Source organism: Myotis myotis, unplaced genomic scaffold (assembly GCF_014108235.1).
Source record: "Myotis myotis isolate mMyoMyo1 unplaced genomic scaffold, mMyoMyo1.p scaffold_m19_p_9, whole genome shotgun sequence".
NCBI classification, from domain to species: Eukaryota; Metazoa; Chordata; class Mammalia; order Chiroptera; family Vespertilionidae; genus Myotis; species Myotis myotis.
The window spans coordinates 85519265-85535968 of record NW_023416401.1 but is presented as its reverse complement, the minus strand read 5'-3'; the positions used below and the strand labels follow the sequence as shown (position 1 = coordinate 85535968).

At 51.7% G+C, this 16704-nt stretch overlaps 1 protein-coding gene and 2 long non-coding RNA genes across 7 annotated transcripts; 2 read left to right on the top strand and 1 right to left on the bottom strand.

Moving 5' to 3' along the window:
- Positions 1-275: 275 nt before the first annotated feature.
- Positions 276-7836, bottom strand: PFDN4 (prefoldin subunit 4). Of its 3 annotated transcripts, XM_036322297.1 has the most exons (5): positions 7704-7836; positions 3540-3647; positions 2709-2849; positions 1174-1214; positions 953-1068 (listed from the first exon to the last, which is right to left on the bottom strand). In XM_036322297.1, the coding sequence occupies exons 1-5, from the start codon at positions 7725-7727 to the stop codon at positions 1014-1016; spliced, it is 369 nt and encodes a 122-aa protein (XP_036178190.1). In that variant the 5' UTR covers positions 7728-7836; the 3' UTR covers positions 953-1013. The 3 variants fall into 3 exon arrangements, with proteins under 3 accessions (XP_036178188.1, XP_036178189.1, XP_036178190.1); XM_036322295.1 differs by lacking the exons at positions 953-1068; positions 1174-1214 and adding an exon at positions 276-670; XM_036322296.1 differs by lacking the exons at positions 953-1068; positions 1174-1214; positions 7704-7836 and adding exons at positions 276-670; positions 3775-5162.
- Positions 5170-15350, top strand: LOC118663030. 2 transcript variants are annotated; one of them, XR_004969969.1, is made up of 3 exons: positions 5170-5526; positions 13040-13538; positions 14211-15350. It is a non-coding gene; the product is annotated as an uncharacterized LOC118663030 (long non-coding RNA). The 2 variants fall into 2 exon arrangements; XR_004969968.1 differs by lacking the exon at positions 5170-5526 and adding an exon at positions 5950-6431.
- Positions 7777-9679, top strand: LOC118663029. Of its 2 annotated transcripts, none has more exons than XR_004969966.1 (2): positions 7777-7918; positions 8212-9679. It is a non-coding gene; the product is annotated as an uncharacterized LOC118663029 (long non-coding RNA). The 2 variants fall into 2 exon arrangements; XR_004969967.1 differs by having other exon boundaries at positions 7813-7918; positions 8154-9679.
- Positions 15351-16704: the final 1354 nt, after the last annotated feature.

Genomic DNA, 16704 nt, shown 5'->3' with positions numbered 1-16704 from the left:
ACATGATACTTGTATGTAAGAGAAAAGTGAAATATATATGTTTAGATATAATATATATTGCATGTATTTAAATAAAATATATACATATTTTTCAGTACACGACAAAGTTTCAGGTGTGAAGTGAGTAGACAGGTATAAGATTAGATCTTTCTGGAGTTCTTTCGCCAACTCTAAAAAGCAACTGTAACAGACACGTATAAACAACACGACACAACTGTTAAATTTTCTGATAAAAATTGCAACAGATGTTGTAAATGATAATATAGAAACATAAGATTGCTTAACTGATTTTAATAACATGACACAAAACCCCTACACTTGATAGAATCATTATGCAAAATACATAGATGAATACTGTCTTCTTTTAAAAATATAAAATAAATAAGCAAGACATGTGAAAATAGGCAAGTTTCCATTAAATAAATGAAATCTTTTTTAAAAAAGAAAGTTTTGCTTTCCATATCATTTGAAAAAGGAAAATTATCATTTAAACAATATTCAAGTTTATTAAACAAATTTTAAAGGTAATATAAAATGTTTAGCTTTCATCAGCTTCAAGGTTTATATTGCTCCCAAATTTTGCATATAACTGAACTTTCAAATCTGCTAACACCCGCTGAATGGATTCCACTCTGGATTCTAAGGCGTCAATTTCTTCTTGCAAATTTTTCTGGGGAAAAAAAAAATTGTTTAAGTTAATTCTATTCAATTGGATGATTTCTAACACCTGTGGCTGAAAAAAATATTTGGGAACACTTTTAGGTCAGAACTTTCTAAACTTGAACAGGCAGCTACATACATAATACTGATCATTAGATCTCAACCAAAAGTCTGAAAATGGGCATTTTTAATTCAGGGCCTATATTGCTTATAAGATAAATCAAACTTGTTTTCTCAGTTTTGGCTGATTTCAAAAACATAAGAGATAAAAGGAAATTAATTTCTAAATTACCATATCTGAATAAACAAAGAACCCTCCATAAACACGTCGGCCACTTCTGCTAAACACTGCGTCACAGGCATGGCTTCTGCCGGAGCCTCTCCAACCGCCCATAGGTAACTATGCAACTAGAGGAAATGACAAAAATTCATGCTACCACGAACAACTAAGATAACAATTCACAGTCAAAACCTGGCAGAAATTTTTTGAGCCTTTCCATCTAGATTACGTACTCCACGCAGGCAGGGACCAGGGTGTTCCGTTGTCCGTGCACCTAGTAAGTGATAGAAACCGATAGAGCAGCGGTTCTCAACCCGTGGGTCGCAACCCCTTTGGGGGTCGTACGACCCTTTCACAGAGGTCGCCTAAGACCACCAGAAAACACATATATAATTACATATTGTTTTTGTGATTAATCACTATGCTTTAATTATGTTCAATTTGTAACAATGAAATTGGGGATCACCACAACATGAGGAACTGTGTTAAAGGGGCGCAGCATTAGGAAGGTTGAGAGCCACTGCGATAGAGTATACACTCCATAAATACTTCTGAAATGAATGAATGAATTGCAAAATGAAGGTTCAATATATTTGTGTGGCAGGGGTAGGGATGGGGCTGGGAAGGATGGAGGAATGTTCACAATAGTGACAAAAACTTCTCGTGACATACTTGCAGGAGTATTTTAGGATGGCTAAAAAGAAAACCCGAATTACACAATTTTACTATGAAAGAAAAGACTTCAGCATAGAAGGAGACTCAATATTTCTACACGGAAAGACTCAGGAGTGTTAGTTCTACCTGAGGTTTATTAAATGTGCGTCTAAGTCATGAAAAGTTGTGCTTTTATGACATTTAAAGCAGGAAGACAAACATTTTAAATAATATTCAAGCTAATTAGGCAACTTTCAAGAGAATTAGAAAATATTTAACTGCCATCAGCTTCTCATACACAACGCGACTGCCCTCTCAGGCATAGCTGGAGGACCCGTGAACTGGAAACTAATTTGCTAAGTCTCAAACACGTCAATGAGCTTACACTCTGACCCAGTAATAACACTTCACTGATTATTTTCTTAAAGAATTTCTTAAATGTGAGCAAAGATTAAAGTATAAAAATGCTCACTAGAGCATCACTTCAGGAAAACACTGGAAACATTCGGAGGACAGTGAGCTGAGCCAATGTCCACCAACATGGCATTAAGTCATCAAACACGGTGTTTTCACGTACGTGTGCCTGGCCCAGAGCAGGCTCCCCGGGAGCATCTGCTGGTAAATAAACGTTAACGGGAGGAGAAAACACTACCGGGATGTTAACTGGCCAAAAGGTGAAGCGAAAGAAAGAGGAGAGGACATAGGAAAAGGCATGGAGATGCTCACCATGGACGACCACCTCTGGGTAGTGGGATTGCGGGTGGTTTTTCTGTTGCTTTGTAATATCCTGTACTTTGTAAACACTTTTAACTCAGAGCTCAGGCCCAGGAATCGCAAGCTCATTCCCCGTGTCACCTTGAATAAGCGCCGAAAGCTCTCTAAACCTCTATTCTTCAACTCTAACTGGAACTAATGGTACCTGTCTCACAGAATACTTGTTAGGATGAAATAAACTCACACTTGAAACGCATTCGGAGCGCATGTGGGGAACTGTGAGACCCAGGAAGTGTTACCCAGCATCCATTACTCTCCCTACTCCTCCATGTTCTTTGTAAGAATACAAATCCCAACGTAAGAGTCAGAGTTCATCACCCAGGGAAAGACTTCAATATACCTTTGCTTCTTCTAACATGTCTTGTGTTTCTTCTTGAGAATGGCTAATGAAAACATCACCAATCTGATAAGGTATCATTAAGCAGTCTTCATCTGCAAGCATGATGTCCTCGCAAGCATCTTCTAAATTCTGGAGTTGTTTCTGCAAATGCAAAAGGGAGCAGCCATGAACAATGTGTTCAAAATCCCCCGATAGAGCTCGCAGCCCATTTTAATTTGGGGACACCAACTCTCGGAGCGCTCACTAACATGCTGATCTCTAGATACTTCCAGATTGCTACCAGCGTGCTGCGGTGGACAGCGGGAATCTGTGGCCACTCACAATATCTCCTACCTTAACAGTTTCCCATTTTGTAAGCTCTGCCTTCCTGGGGGAGAAGTAAAGCAAAGGCAAACACGAATCTACACTTCTCAGCCGTGCCTGGTGATAGGATGGAAGAACTTGAATTCCACCAATCTAATGCACTTGAACTGGACTTCAACACAGGGAGTTGCACAAGCAGCGGCTGGGCACAAGGCCTCCAATTTACAGGGGCAGCTGGGTGGCAGCGCAGTGCCCTAGGTCTGAGGGGCAGGCAGCTGGCGTGGAGACAGCAGCAGTACCATCCCAGCCAAGTGCTCTGAGACATGGTTCTGGGACCTGCTCCTGGAACCTCGGCCTAGAGCCCCACCTCTCCACCATCTGTAAGTTTTCTCACACCCTTAAACAAGGTTTTTCTTCTTCTGCGACAGAGTCCAGACAGATATAAGCACAAGTTATCGAATTCAGTTTTTAAGAGCTATTGCATAAAGAACTTTTATTTTTCTGAAATAAGATACATATCTCCAGTACCTTTTTCACATCTATTTCTTCCTTCAGCTCTGTGATTCTACTCGTATTCCGTGCAAATTTGTTTATCTTTTGTTGATCTTCAAAAGTAACATTGACGTCTTCTGCAGCCTGAAAAGAGTTAAATGCCAGACTCTCCTTAGTTTGGCCTCACTTGGTTACAGAGGAGAAGACAAAGGCATACCTGGTTTCAGTAAGGGCCCCATAGCCTGGCTCAGTGGCCACACCCTACCCTCACCTGGCCTCTCGTGACCAAAGGCATAAGGTCCGGTCCGTACACTCTGATTCCTCCAGAGGGCGAAGCACCCTCTTGTCTCAACCAACATGGAGCTCAGCGGTCAGAACAGGACGCAGACCCTGAAAGTCGGCCCTCCCATCGCAGGCGCTCATCATCCCGTAAACAGCTTCACACGCACCAGGCCCATCATCAGACCCAGAGGACATCTTGAAAAAAGTCCTTTACATCCCCATACATACAGCTTTGAATATTCAACCTTGCACATATTTTCATGAACATGGACGCTGGTAAACACTGGCCTGCAGCACAGAAACCAAAGGCAAGTCCTTATGCAGACAGTCCTAGCGTTCAAGTCGTTTTACTTAACAATAACTCCAATTCCCTAAGCGAATAGGGCACAGAGAACCCCGAGTTCCTGCTCTCCCGCAGAGTCCAAGTACTGAGCCCCGAGAACCCTTGTCCTTACAGGTGCACAGTCATCACACAAGACCAGGCTTCCCACACACACAACTGGGGCTCAAGGCAGGGCTTCTGAATCTGAACCTGAATCGTGCTCATCAGTCACATGCACACGGTCTCTGAAAAGTTGTAGAGAACTGGGCCCTGCTTCCCACCTGTCCAGACAGGCGCTTCCTGTTGGAGCCCCCACAGCCCTGCACACACCTGGCGCTGGAGTGCACTTCCCTCGTGGTGGCTTTCACTGGGGTCCGGGCTAAAGGGGGCGGGGAGGCACATGGACCCGGGTGAGCCGCATGCCACCCAGCGAGTGCCGTGTGCAAAGGGAGAAGCCGCCCCTTCCCTAACAGCCCTGCCTTCCCTTTTCATCTCACTGATCTAGAACATTCCTACTGCCTGACGCTTCATTTCTGCAGGGAGGGCTTAATTCTTAGTTGGGGGCCCGTGGGCGCTGAGGGGTCCATTCACCCCCTGAAACTATGCAAAATGGCATGAGTGGTATGTGTATTGATCGGGAGGGGTCTTCATAGCTCTCATCAAGATTCTTAAAGGGGACCCCCCCCCCCCCCAGGTAGGAACTCCTGCTCTAACAAAAGCCAGATGCAGTTACTACCGCTCACGAAGCCGTAGGATCCATGGAGGAAGGAGCTGTAGTATTTATTTGAGGGAGCAGAGTGGTGGAAACAGAGTGGATTCACACCCACGCGAGCAGGAACCATGGCAATTCCCCAGTTCTCTGGAGCCAGCTGGGGTGTGCCATCCTTTAGTGAAGCAGGGAAGCCATGCCCACCTCAGAGGTGGCAGCATGGGCACCAGCAGAGGGCCTGCAGGTGGAGTCACCTCCCGCCGAGGGCCAGCTAGTGCTCTACTTCCTGACTGTTCACCAACAGCCATCACACAGGAAGGACACCCGGAAGGTGCGAGGTGAAAGCCCAAATCCCTGCACCCCGAACGGCCCTTTCCGTGACTCAGTCTCCCATGGGCTCTGGGAGGAAACAGAAGCAGTGGTCACCTCACACTGGGCGTGGGTGTGACCAGCAGGTCTCTCCGAGGAAATGCCGGCCAATGTCAGTCTGCTTCTATTTCTGTCTTTTAAAGGCACCTGCTAAGTCTCTGAGACACACCTATGCCCTGTATGTTCACGCACCTTCCGTGCATACACTCCCTTAACAGTTACTCAGTGTCTCCCTGTGCCAGGCAGTGAGAGGGGAGCCGCCGAGTGCCCTGGTGAACCCCGAGCTCCCGGCTGGTGGAGGAGACGGGCAGAACACAGGTTTCTGCTGGAAGGTGACACAGGTGATGGGACAGGGTGGGTGTTGGGGGACGAAGGGAGTGACGGGAGGTCGAAGGCTCCTGAGGAGGGAGCTCCCTGCGGAGGGAGGTGCACAGGTGCCCGTGGAGCCCCTGCATGGCCACCAGCCGGTCTTAGGACGCAGAGGGGGGAGGGGGGGACGGCACCTTCTCCGGAACATTCTCCCGGATCGCCCGGCCCGGCAGGCAGGTGCTACAACCCGGAAGGCCTCCGACCGAAACCCACGCAAGGGGCTCCCGTGACACCCACCTCCTCGGCCCAGGGGTGCCTCCGGGGCAGAGGGGAGTGTGCAGCCGGCCTCCCGGGCAGTTCCCAGCAGTGGGGACACTAGGAGGGCGGCCGCACCACCAGCGGGCGCACCAAGAAGAAAAGCCCAGGCTCTCCGCCCATGCGCGGCCTTTCCCACTTCCTTCTGTTCCGGGAGGAACTCCCTCCCTGGGGTGCCTGCCCCTTCCCTCCCGCGTTCCTAATCAGCGGCCCACACCTGACCACACACAGCGCGCTCTGGACACTCCTGTGTGACCCTCGGTGCCTGGCCTGCCTCGGGGCTGGGGTCTGCACGGCCAGGAGGTCCCCCCATCCCACGCAGCAGCCTGCGCCATGCGACACGCTCCAGAAGCTCCCGAAGCTCGCTGAATGCGAGAAGGAAGAAATGCTGGTGATGAAAAACGGGGCAAAATCCTGGATCCAAATCCTTCTCCTCCCGGTTCCCCAACATGGACTCCTCTCCTCACTTCAGCTCCCACACCTGCAGGAGGGTGAACCCCAACCAGCCCCCCACCCCCACGGCGTCAAGGCCACACCTGACCCCGGCCCGTCAAACACAAACCCGAGGCGAAGAGGGTGCACCCAGCGCTGGCAGGACCGGCCTGGGCCCCCTCGGCGCGCGGTAAGAGGGTGATGGAGGGAGACCTCGGCCTGGGTGCCCGGGGCCCCCACGTGGGCAGCGCACCCTCCAGCTTGGCCTCCGAGGGCGCCGGCCACCCCCTCGGCACAGGCGGGGAGCGGGGGAGCCAGGGGGAGCGGGGCCTCACCGCCGGGACGGGGAGCCTCCCCCGGGCAGGGCCTGGCCTCGGCACCCGGGGCTCCACTCCCGGCTCTGCCCCGCTCGGTGCCTCCCCGGGAAATCGGGGTGCACAGGCCCTGACCCGCTCGGTGCCTCCCCGGGAAATCGGGGTGCACAGGCCCTGCCCCGCTCGGTGCCTCCCCGGGAAATCGGGGTGCACAGGCCCTGCCCCGCTCGGTGCCTCCCCGGGAAATCGGGGTGCACAGGCTCTGCCCCGCTCGGTGCCTCCCCGGGAAATCGGGGTGCACAGGCTCTGCCCCGCTCGGTGCCTCCCCGGGAAATCGGGGTGCACAGGCTCTGCCCGCAGGATGAGGGGGCGTCACGTGTGCGGGCTCCGGGCCGCCCGGCGCGCGGGGAAGCCTCCCCCACCCGCGGCTGCCATTAGCGCCTCGCCCCCCTCCCCCCGCCCGCATTTTATTTTCCTTCCACCTCTAAGCACCTGGGAGACCTACTGGAGGGCAGACCCTAGCGAGGCGTTGGGCGGGTTTGGGAAAATGAAAAATAAGGGAACAAGTCAAAGCCGCGCTGGAACCAGCCGAGCCCCGAGCTGAGTCACCGCCAGGCCCCCCGGGGCTCGGGCTCCGCTCGCACCTGTACGCGGGACCTGCCTCGCCGAGGTGCGGGGAGGTGCGGGGAGGTCGCAGCGTGGCCGCCGGGGCCTCGGGGCGGCGGGGCCCGGGCTCGGGGCCGGACCCCAGGACGCGGGGTCCGCTCTGCTCCCCGCAGCGGCGCCCCCGGGGCAGGTGCCTCCCGACCAGGGCCGCGGCCTCCTCACCTGCCCAGGGCGGTGCAGGCGCTGCCGACCCGCGTGCCCGGTGCGGGTCAGACGTGACAACGCGGCAGAGCGCCCGGCGTGGTGGCCGGCGGACCCCCGGCTCCCCACGCCCCGTGACGCGCCAGGGCCGCGGGACCCCCGTGCTCGGGGCGCCGGGTGCGGGCCGGCCTCGCCGCGGGGCCGCCCTCAGGTTCGGGCGCTCGGCCCCGGGCCCCACGCCGGCCTCGGGGATGAGCACCGCAGAGCCGCCCGCCCGCCCGCCCGGCCCCTCGGCGGCCCAGCGCCCGCCGCCCGAGCACCGCCCGCGAGCGCCCACTCACCGCCTTCTTCATGGTGGCCGCCATCTTGGGACTGGACCACGGCGCGCGGAGGGGAGGGCTGAGCCCGCGCGGTCCTCCCGGCCCCCGCTCACTCCCTGTGGGCCCACAACTCCCGCAAAACACACCACCGGCTCCACATTCCCTCCTCTTGGATCTGCGACCGAGGAGGGCGAACGCCTGGAACCCAGGGAGGAGATGGGCTCTGGAAGGACTTGGTACGTGCCAGTTAAAGGGACGGGCACCGCCCTGTGCGCCGACAGAAACGGGGGGGTGTGGCGAACGGCAGCAGCTCCGGCGGCGGCCAGCAGGGGGCGCACAGCGCGGGGGGCGGGGCGGGGCCGGGGCGGGGCGGGGCCGGGCCGGGGTGGGGCGGGGCCTGGAGGGGATGGCGGGAAAATTCCTTTTCATCAATCCCACAAATGTATGGAGAAACTGACCTACCTTTCAAAGGGCTAATAACGAATGGCCCTGGCAATAGTACGTGATATTGATGTGCCCGACAATTCAGACGGTGTAGAGGAGGAAGCAGTCCCATTCACCCACCTGTTCAACAACGTTGTGGAGCGATTACGGTACAACTGACACGGTGCCTTCCGGTTCCTTTTTGGGCTCAGAATCCCCGCTTGGACCAGCAAAAGGAAGAAGCCTGGGGCACAAATGAAAACAACTGGAGAAAGGAAACTCACCAACAACCACTGGAAAATGCTAACCCCGCGAGGGGTGGGCGTTGGAATTGCCACGCGGAAGGTGGTTTAACACATTCCCTTACACCAGGCTGAACCCTGGCCTCCCACTGCCTGCATCCTAGGTGTGAAAATTGCATTTCACTCGACAATATCAAAACAATACTTTGGTTCGCTTGAGCTTGTAAAATCAGAGTCCTGGTGGCCTTGAGCCTATGTTTTGGCGATAGCAGCGGCTGGTGCTGGTGCTGGTGCTGGTGCTGGTGCTGGTCAGGCATGGCCCATTTAGCTAACAGGCCCTCTCCACGGCCCCGGCAGATCCCTGCCTCACCCCAAGCTTACCTGTCAGGCCCTACAGGTGTATGAATTTGCACCCCAGACTTCTGTTCTAATGCATCTAAATGAGGAGTTTGGGGCGAGCGTTTGTTTGTTTGAAATCTGCACCATGTTAGACGCTATTTCAAAAAGGAAGCTGATTTAGACATGGTACCTTACTGCGGGTACACGCGTATTCCCACAAGTCAGAGCACCTTCAGCTGCAGCCCTAGCACACCTCCTGAAGGGCCCTGAGGGTGGAGGGGGGGTGGGGGGAGAGAGGCTGGAGCAGAGGGCAGTGGGACTACAGAACGGAAAAAAAATAGACAAAATGCCTTGTCCTCATGCAGCTTACATTCTAGTGACGGGAGACGTACCATGGTCAAAACATGGGAGTGAATTATACAGTATGTTAGATGGTGAGTGTCATCGATATGTTACTAGTAGTTATAACAAGAACACATACAGTAGCAGTAAAAGACGGTAATTACCAGCGTGAAAACTCTGTGTGGACGATGCAAGGAATCAAATACTATGTTGACTGAAAAACTGAGTGGAACAAAAACTCTATCTGAATTGACATGCAGGCTACAGGATTATCCAGACGTGTCCCAGCTTCATTTAGAGGCTGTCACAACGCGAGAATGAACCGCGAGATTTCATAGCCCTACCTACAGGAGTCTCCCCCAAACTGGCAATGTCTGCGCCAGACGCCAGCTCCCAAGGTGCAGGGGCGCCTGCAGGGGGCGCCCAAGGACCGTGGCAGGGTCCCCAGGCAGGCCCCAGCCTGAGGCCACCTGGGTAAATATTTCAAAGTATCAACACAATGATTATTTTCTGATTTTTTTAAAATCTGTTTTTAAAATGTAGACTAAATATATTTTAAAACATGTAAAATCTCTGACTTAAGGGGAAACCAATTTCACTTGCTACAGGAACAGATCTTAAGGGGTTTAAATAAATCGCCAATCCCTGCCAGACGAATTTGTGTTTCAGCTGCGATCTGATCAGAGTGGAAGGTAACAGGCAATGGGGTGGGGGTGGGGCAGGACTAGGTGCTGCCCCCCTCCGCCCCCCACCCCCCACCCCCAGTGAGTGCCTCCTGGCTTTCCTGGCACCTCCCATTTCCTCCACCCCAGTCCCAGCCCCAGAGGGAGGGAGGGAAGTGTGGAGGGAACCTTTAATATCAAATAAAGATAGATGACCATGGTGTATTTAAAGAAATTGGAGGAAAGGGCAGAAAAGAAAAGAGAAGGTAGAGAAGGGCAAGAGATGAAGCTGGAGAGAACATGGTCCTCGACCCGCCTCCCACTGTGGCTGTGGGGAGAGGGGAGGAGCGGGTGGAGAGCAGGTTCCCAGGCCTGCAGGCCAAGGCCAGGTGTGAATGCCAGAGGGACAGGAGGGACTGTGCTCCATCTCACTCCACATCCAGCTCCTCACCTACAGCCAATTGTTGTCACGAGGCAACGGGGACCCAGGACCGATGGAAATTCCCCGTTTTCCTAGAGCCAGTCCTCTGGATCTTTTTAAGTCTTGTGATTTTGAAAGGACTCAAATTCATTTCCAAATAAATCCTAAACCTATGCATGACCACTAGACGGAGAGCACAGGCCACCCATCCATCTGTGACCTCCCTGGGCGCACAGCTTCTGGAACGTTCTTATAACCCACTGTCTCGTTCCTAAATAAAACAGGGGATCCCCTGGGTTTTCTTAAGCAAGCCTGTGCGAGTCAGGGACTTTCTAACTGCTGCGAATCAGGGACTGCGTGCCTGGAAGACGTTCTTCTTACGCTACTTATTCTGGTCTGTACTTGCCTTCTTCCTGTCTTGTTCCGGGGTCACCAGAGTTTCCTCTGCATCCCCTCAATATTTAATCCACCCTGGAACGCCTTGCCTGGCTATTGCTAACCTCTTCCACCTTTAAATTCTGCCCTTGTTTCATAGTTGACACTTTTCTAAGCTCCCACTCTATATGCCTGACCATCTCTGCCTGGTAGTTCTTTTGAGTCTTATTGTGCCAGGTAATGGAAACTGTGTCCGTGTGTATTTGATTCAACAGTTTTGTAAATTGTTTTATCATGGCCCTGTTTGAAATTCTTCCCTGTCTTTCTAGGGCACATGGGTATAATTTGAATTCCTTACCAAAGTCTAGCCCCCTCTCTGACCTGACTTTGTACCTCCTTTCCCCTCACTCACTGTGCTCCTTCTCTGGTGACACGGTTCCGTGGGTGCTGCCTGATTCCTTCTGCCCCAGGGCCTTTGCACTTCTCACTCTGCAGCCCTTGATGTCCTTTCTCCTGTTATTCATGTGGGTAAATTCTACTCATCCTCAACACTCATCCTGTATGTCTCTCCATCAAGAAAGCTTTCCCAAAATGTATGCACCACCCACAGACAGCAGCATCCTTGCAGCCCTTCCCAACACATTTATTTTTTAACTCTGTCTGCCCTGTGATACTGGAGCCCCAGGGAAACATGCCTGTTTCATCCTCTCTGCAATTGCAGCACCAATAGGAAGGGAGGTAGTGGCTTGACAAATATTAGCTAAGGAATGAATAAATACGTGAACGAGTGAGACTGTGTATTTAGGGATTAACACGATAATCCTATCTAATAAAAGAGAAACATGAATTGGCGTACGACCGCTACCCTTCCCATTGGCTAATCAGCGAGATATGCAAATTAACTGCCAGCCAAGATGGCGGCGGGCAGCCAGGCAGCTTGAAACTAACATGAGGCTTGCTTGCTTCAGTGATGGAGGAAACCAACGTTCCCCGCCTGCCTTGCCGGCCTCTGAGCCTGCAGTTTAAGAAACATTGTAACAAATATAGAAGCTAAACAAAACCCCAGAAACCTGCTTTTAGCAAGCCTGGGATCTCAGAGCTGGAGTTGATACAGAGTTTCGATTATAGAGCCTAAACAAACCAGATACCTGTTTTCAGCAGCTGAGGCCTCAGAGCTGGAGCCAGAGTAAAGCTGGCCCAGAATAAAAAAAAAAGAAAAAGAAAAAAAGGAGCAGTTGGGAGCTTCAGTCCCAGCCTGAAAACAGCCCTCAGCCCCTCACCCAGGTTGGCCAGGCACCCCAGTGGGGCCCCCCACCCTGAAGGGTGTGTGACCAGCTGCAAACAGCCATCATCCCCTCACTCAGGCTGGCCAGGCACCCCAGTGGGGACCCCCACCCTGATCCAGGACACCCTTCAGGGCAAACCAGCCAGCCCCCACCCATGCAACAGGCCTCTATTCTATATAGTGAAAGGGTAATATGCCTCCCAGCACCGAGATCATCAGAGCCGCGAGGCCTCCCGGCACCCAGCGCCCAAACCCCCTGATCGCCCTGGGGCTCTGTGTGTGACAGGGGGCGGGGCCACAACCTCTCTATCGGCCCTGCTCTGTTCCTGACAGGGGAAGGCGCCCCAACCCCCTGATCGGCCCTGCTCTGTGCCTGATACAGGGGAGCTCCCCAATCCCCTGAGCACCCTGCGGCTCTGTGTGTGACAGGGTGCGGCGCCCCAACCCCCACCCCCACCCCACAGGCCCTGCTCTGTGAGTGATGGGGTAGAGCCATAACCTCCCCATTGGCCCTGCCCTGAGTGTGACAGTGGCGGCACCCCAACCCCCTGATCCGCCCTGCTCTGTGTGTGACAGGGGGCGGTGCCCCAACTCCCCTATCGGCCCTACTCTGTGAGTGACGGGGGGGGGGGGGGGGAACTCCTCAACCCCCTGATGGGCCCTGCTCTGTGCGTGACAGGGGGGAGCTCCCCAACCCCCTATTCCACCCTGCTCTGCGTGTGACAGGGCACGGAGCCCTGCTCTGTGGGTGACAGGGGGTGGCGCCGCAACCTCCCCATCGACCCTGCCTTGAGTGTGACAGGGGGCGGTGCCCCAACCCCCCAATCGGCCCTACCCTGAGCATGACTGAGGGTGGCTGCACCTCAGCCTGACCAGGGGCTGCACCTAGGGATTGGGCCTGCCCTCTGCCACCCGGGAGCAGGCCTCAGCCAGCAGGTCGTTATCACCCGAGGGTTCCCAGACTGCGAGAGGGCACAGGCCGGGCTGAGGGACACCCCCCCAGTCCCGAGTGCACAAATTTTTGTGCACCGGGCCTCTAGTCTGTATATAATACAGTGTTGCTGGGGCTGGTGAATTCACTCAGTAACAATGTGCGAGTCCACAGGGTAGTGTTTCCATTCACTTTTTTTTTTCCCGGAGATCTGGCACTACACGCCTCACAAATTGTGATAAACGGTGGGCTCCTTGCGGGAATAGCCCCTCCTTCTTCCACCAGGTGGCGCTGTGACTCCAGACTGACCGTTTTCCTTTTCTCTGCCGCCCTGCAGGACCTGTCCGTGCTCTTGTCTACATTCTGTGAAGCAAGAGGGCACCACATCAGGGAAACCTCTCTCTCTTTGGACCAAAGCATCACCATCTTTTGCGAGTCTGAATTCTTACCATGTTTAAAGGCAGAGCATTGTCCAGAGCCTTCGATGTATGCATTGATTCTAGGCCTTTATAAAATAGGTCGTTAACTCACCTGTTTATTTCAAGGTACATGCTACAGCAATTTTGATATTGAGAATGAGTCAGAACGGTTGCAAGGAGCACTCGAATCATATCTTTGGATCAAAATACACATTTCGTAGCGTGACTCACTCAACAAGGATTTACTCAGAACCTCGGGTGCACCTGCATCAAGCCAGGCCGCCTCTCACACAGATGCCGCTCGGAAAAGGACCGAAGAAGTGCGTGTCTTATGTCCAAGGGTGTCCCCAAAAACTGTAGACACACTTGAACAGCGGATAGCCCAGTTTTGAAAATGAAATGCCTTTATTACTCCAAGTGTGTGTATACATGTTGGGGAGACACCCTGCATTTGTGCTCACCTGATATCCCTCCAAGCTTCTCTACTTGGAAATTTCCAGGTCGCGAGCATTAGTGACCCTTCCATTCTAGAAGTCAGAACTCAATTTCCTGGCATCACTTTAAGCTAGGGTGCAGACCTGCGGCTCTAGGTCCAGCCAATCAGATTCACCAGCGGGAGACTTTGAACTAAGGGCACAAAGAGGGAGGTGGCAGGTGCGGGGGAGAGGGGGGTTAGGGGGGAGGGGGTGGAGGGCAGTAGTGGGGGGACCCAGTCCTGTGCTGAAGGCAGCCTGGCAGAGGGAGCTTGAGTCCCTGAAGCAGCAGGAAGAGAGGTCCTCAGGGGAGACCCTGGCCTCAGTGACTCAGGTCCGGAGGTGCCGAGACCCCAGCAGTGAGCAGGCCTGCAAGGTCATTCGATGTCGCCCCTAGAGGTTTGCCTCTAGAGCAGATAACCCAACCCTCACTAAGGGCCTGTGCACATCCCAACCCCCTCACCAAATCCTGCTGCCGCTGCCCCTAGCTACAGGGAGTTAACGTTGTTTGACACAAAGAGCCCTAGAAAGATGTTATTTTTAGGGAAAAAAGTAAGTTATTTCTTTTAGAATAACTTTTTTTTTTTTTTTTTTTTTTTTTTTTTTTTTTTTTTAGAGAAAGTAATTCAGCCAAGACAACCAGGAAATTCTATCTGCAGAGGTGAAATTCTATCTGAACAAAAAAATCATCCTTACTACGTTGCCACCTCACACACCACTGCCACTATGGACGGAGCGTATTTTCAACGCTTTCTATTTTATAAGGTTACTCAAGTAACCTGGAGGCTGCATCGCAGTCAAATTGACACTGAGCTTAATGAAGACATGTAGGCTGACGATGTGTCAAAATCACAACGAAGCCACAACACCCCCAAAACAGCCCGACCCCCACCAGAGGGGAATCAGCCAGCAGGGGGGCCACGAGCGGATGGAAAGGACAGGCATCGGAAGAGAGAAGTGACCGCACCTCGACCGCTGCCGGCTCCTTGCAAAGCCTCAAGGGGCACCACGGCTCCTCTCTGGGGAGACGCCTGGTTTGTTTTTGGTGCTGAGCGAAGGATGAGGTCGAAGACGCACAGGAACCCTTGTCGGCCATCACTGCTGGTCCTGTGGGCCTTCTCTGAGCAGAACACGGCGCAGGCACCCAGGGCGAAGGGGGGTCAAAGGAGCAGCCCCGGCCTCGCTCTGTCGCCAGGAAGACGCGTGAAGCTCACGAGGTTTAGAAAGCGGCTTCATCAGATGAATAAACAGTCTTCGTGTTTCCCGACTGATTCTCCTCCTGGCCGCCCGTTCTGAAGAAACAGGTCTAAATCCAGAAATGAGCTATTTATACAGGAGTCATTCAAGCGGAGTTCATAGAGACGGGGCATTTGAACTACTGGAAGGGCTCAGAGGCCAGGCTCAGGGCCCAGAGGCTCCGTTACCACATGCCAGTCTGGAGGAGTGGTGACGTGAGGGAAGATGCTGAAAAACAGTAGGATGCAAAATCCCAGTGTCCATTTTGTTCTTAAAAAGCATCTCTGTACAGGGAGGGCAAAGGTAGGGTTGCAGTTGTTCATAAGGAAAATAATTATCAATAATACTGGTAATACAATAAACTCTGTTTCGTGTACTCATAACTGTAAACCTACTTTTGCCCACCCTGTAGAGAGAGATATACCTAGAAAAATACAGGAAGGAAATATAGAAAAATGTTAATATATAACAGTGATTTTATATCTAGGTGTCAGGAATTAAAGGTGAATTTTTACTTCCATCTTTATAGTTTTCTACGTTTTTTTAAAGTGAGCATGGATTACTGTTTTATTCATGTAGAAAGGAATATTAATGTTAACTTATATGCAGACATGCAAGATGTAATGATAAGTGATAAAGCAAGCTATGAAGTAGACACATTGTGATTTTAAATAGAATTTTAAAATCGACCCATAAGCTATATAGGAAGAACTATACAAAACTAATCATACTAGTTGTCACTGAGGGACAGGAAATGCAATTATTTTTTTCTTTTCTGTACTTCCTCACATTCCCTTTCATGACTAGGCATTACTTTACTAGTATCTGGGAAACTTCAAGACATGGCTATGCTACCACCCTTCTCAGTGAGGAGAAAGTTAGATAGCTCTCACATCCCACCAACTGCAGAAGCTCACCCGTCGGAAGCAAAGGGCGCAAATCTACATAGTTTCCCAGAATTACTGTCCTAAGACTCAGAGAAGAAACAAAAAGCTCCCTGAGGTATAGACAGTTAACTGCCATTTTTTTAAATTTCTGTAAATTTAATCTTTAATGTGATGACACGCATCTCATAAAACATGATTTCTCCGAGAAATCACATTGATTTACTTAATCTGCAAATATGGGTGTTGTAGAAATTACAACACCCACTTAACCTGTCACTAAATGTATGTACTTTTTAATTAAGGAACATATTCTATAGAGCGATGTAGAAATATGTATATAGAGATGATAGAGAGATAGATAGATAGATAGATAGATAGATAGTCTCTTGTTTGTAAAAAAAATTCAGACTCACTGAGTCTTGTTTGTTCCAATACCTGCTCAGAATGAAGGGTGCCTGTGGCAGATGCAAATCCTACACGGAACAAAGCTTCGCTCTCCCACGCACCGAAGTTTAGAGGGAGCTGCTTTTGTAGGTGTGCATGCAAGTGAAAGCACATCGTTCAAGTGTCTTGTTCATATACTTTTTAAGCTACCAAGGAAGACCAGAGAAGTACTACAGGACTAAGTTTGGGACAGAGTGTAGCTCAGGTAAATTCTGCGTTGGTGAAGATTGAAAAAAGAAGAAAGGTCGAGACTATAATAGAGGGTGTCCCCCAAAAATGTATACACACACTTTGAATAATGATAAAAGCGGTGGTCATGGAAATAGATTTCGTTTTCAAAATTGAGCTGTGAGCTTACAGTGCATATGCATTTTTGGGGGGACACCCTGTTTGAGCACCAGGTAAGGACCTCAGACTGAGGGAGGGGTGAGCCGGGCCCGTGGAGCCAGGTTGTGGAGGGCTTAGAAGCCACAGGAACCAATTTGTACTTCATTATTCAGACAAAAGGGGTAAGGTGACGGTTTGGAGGAAGAAAGTGACCTG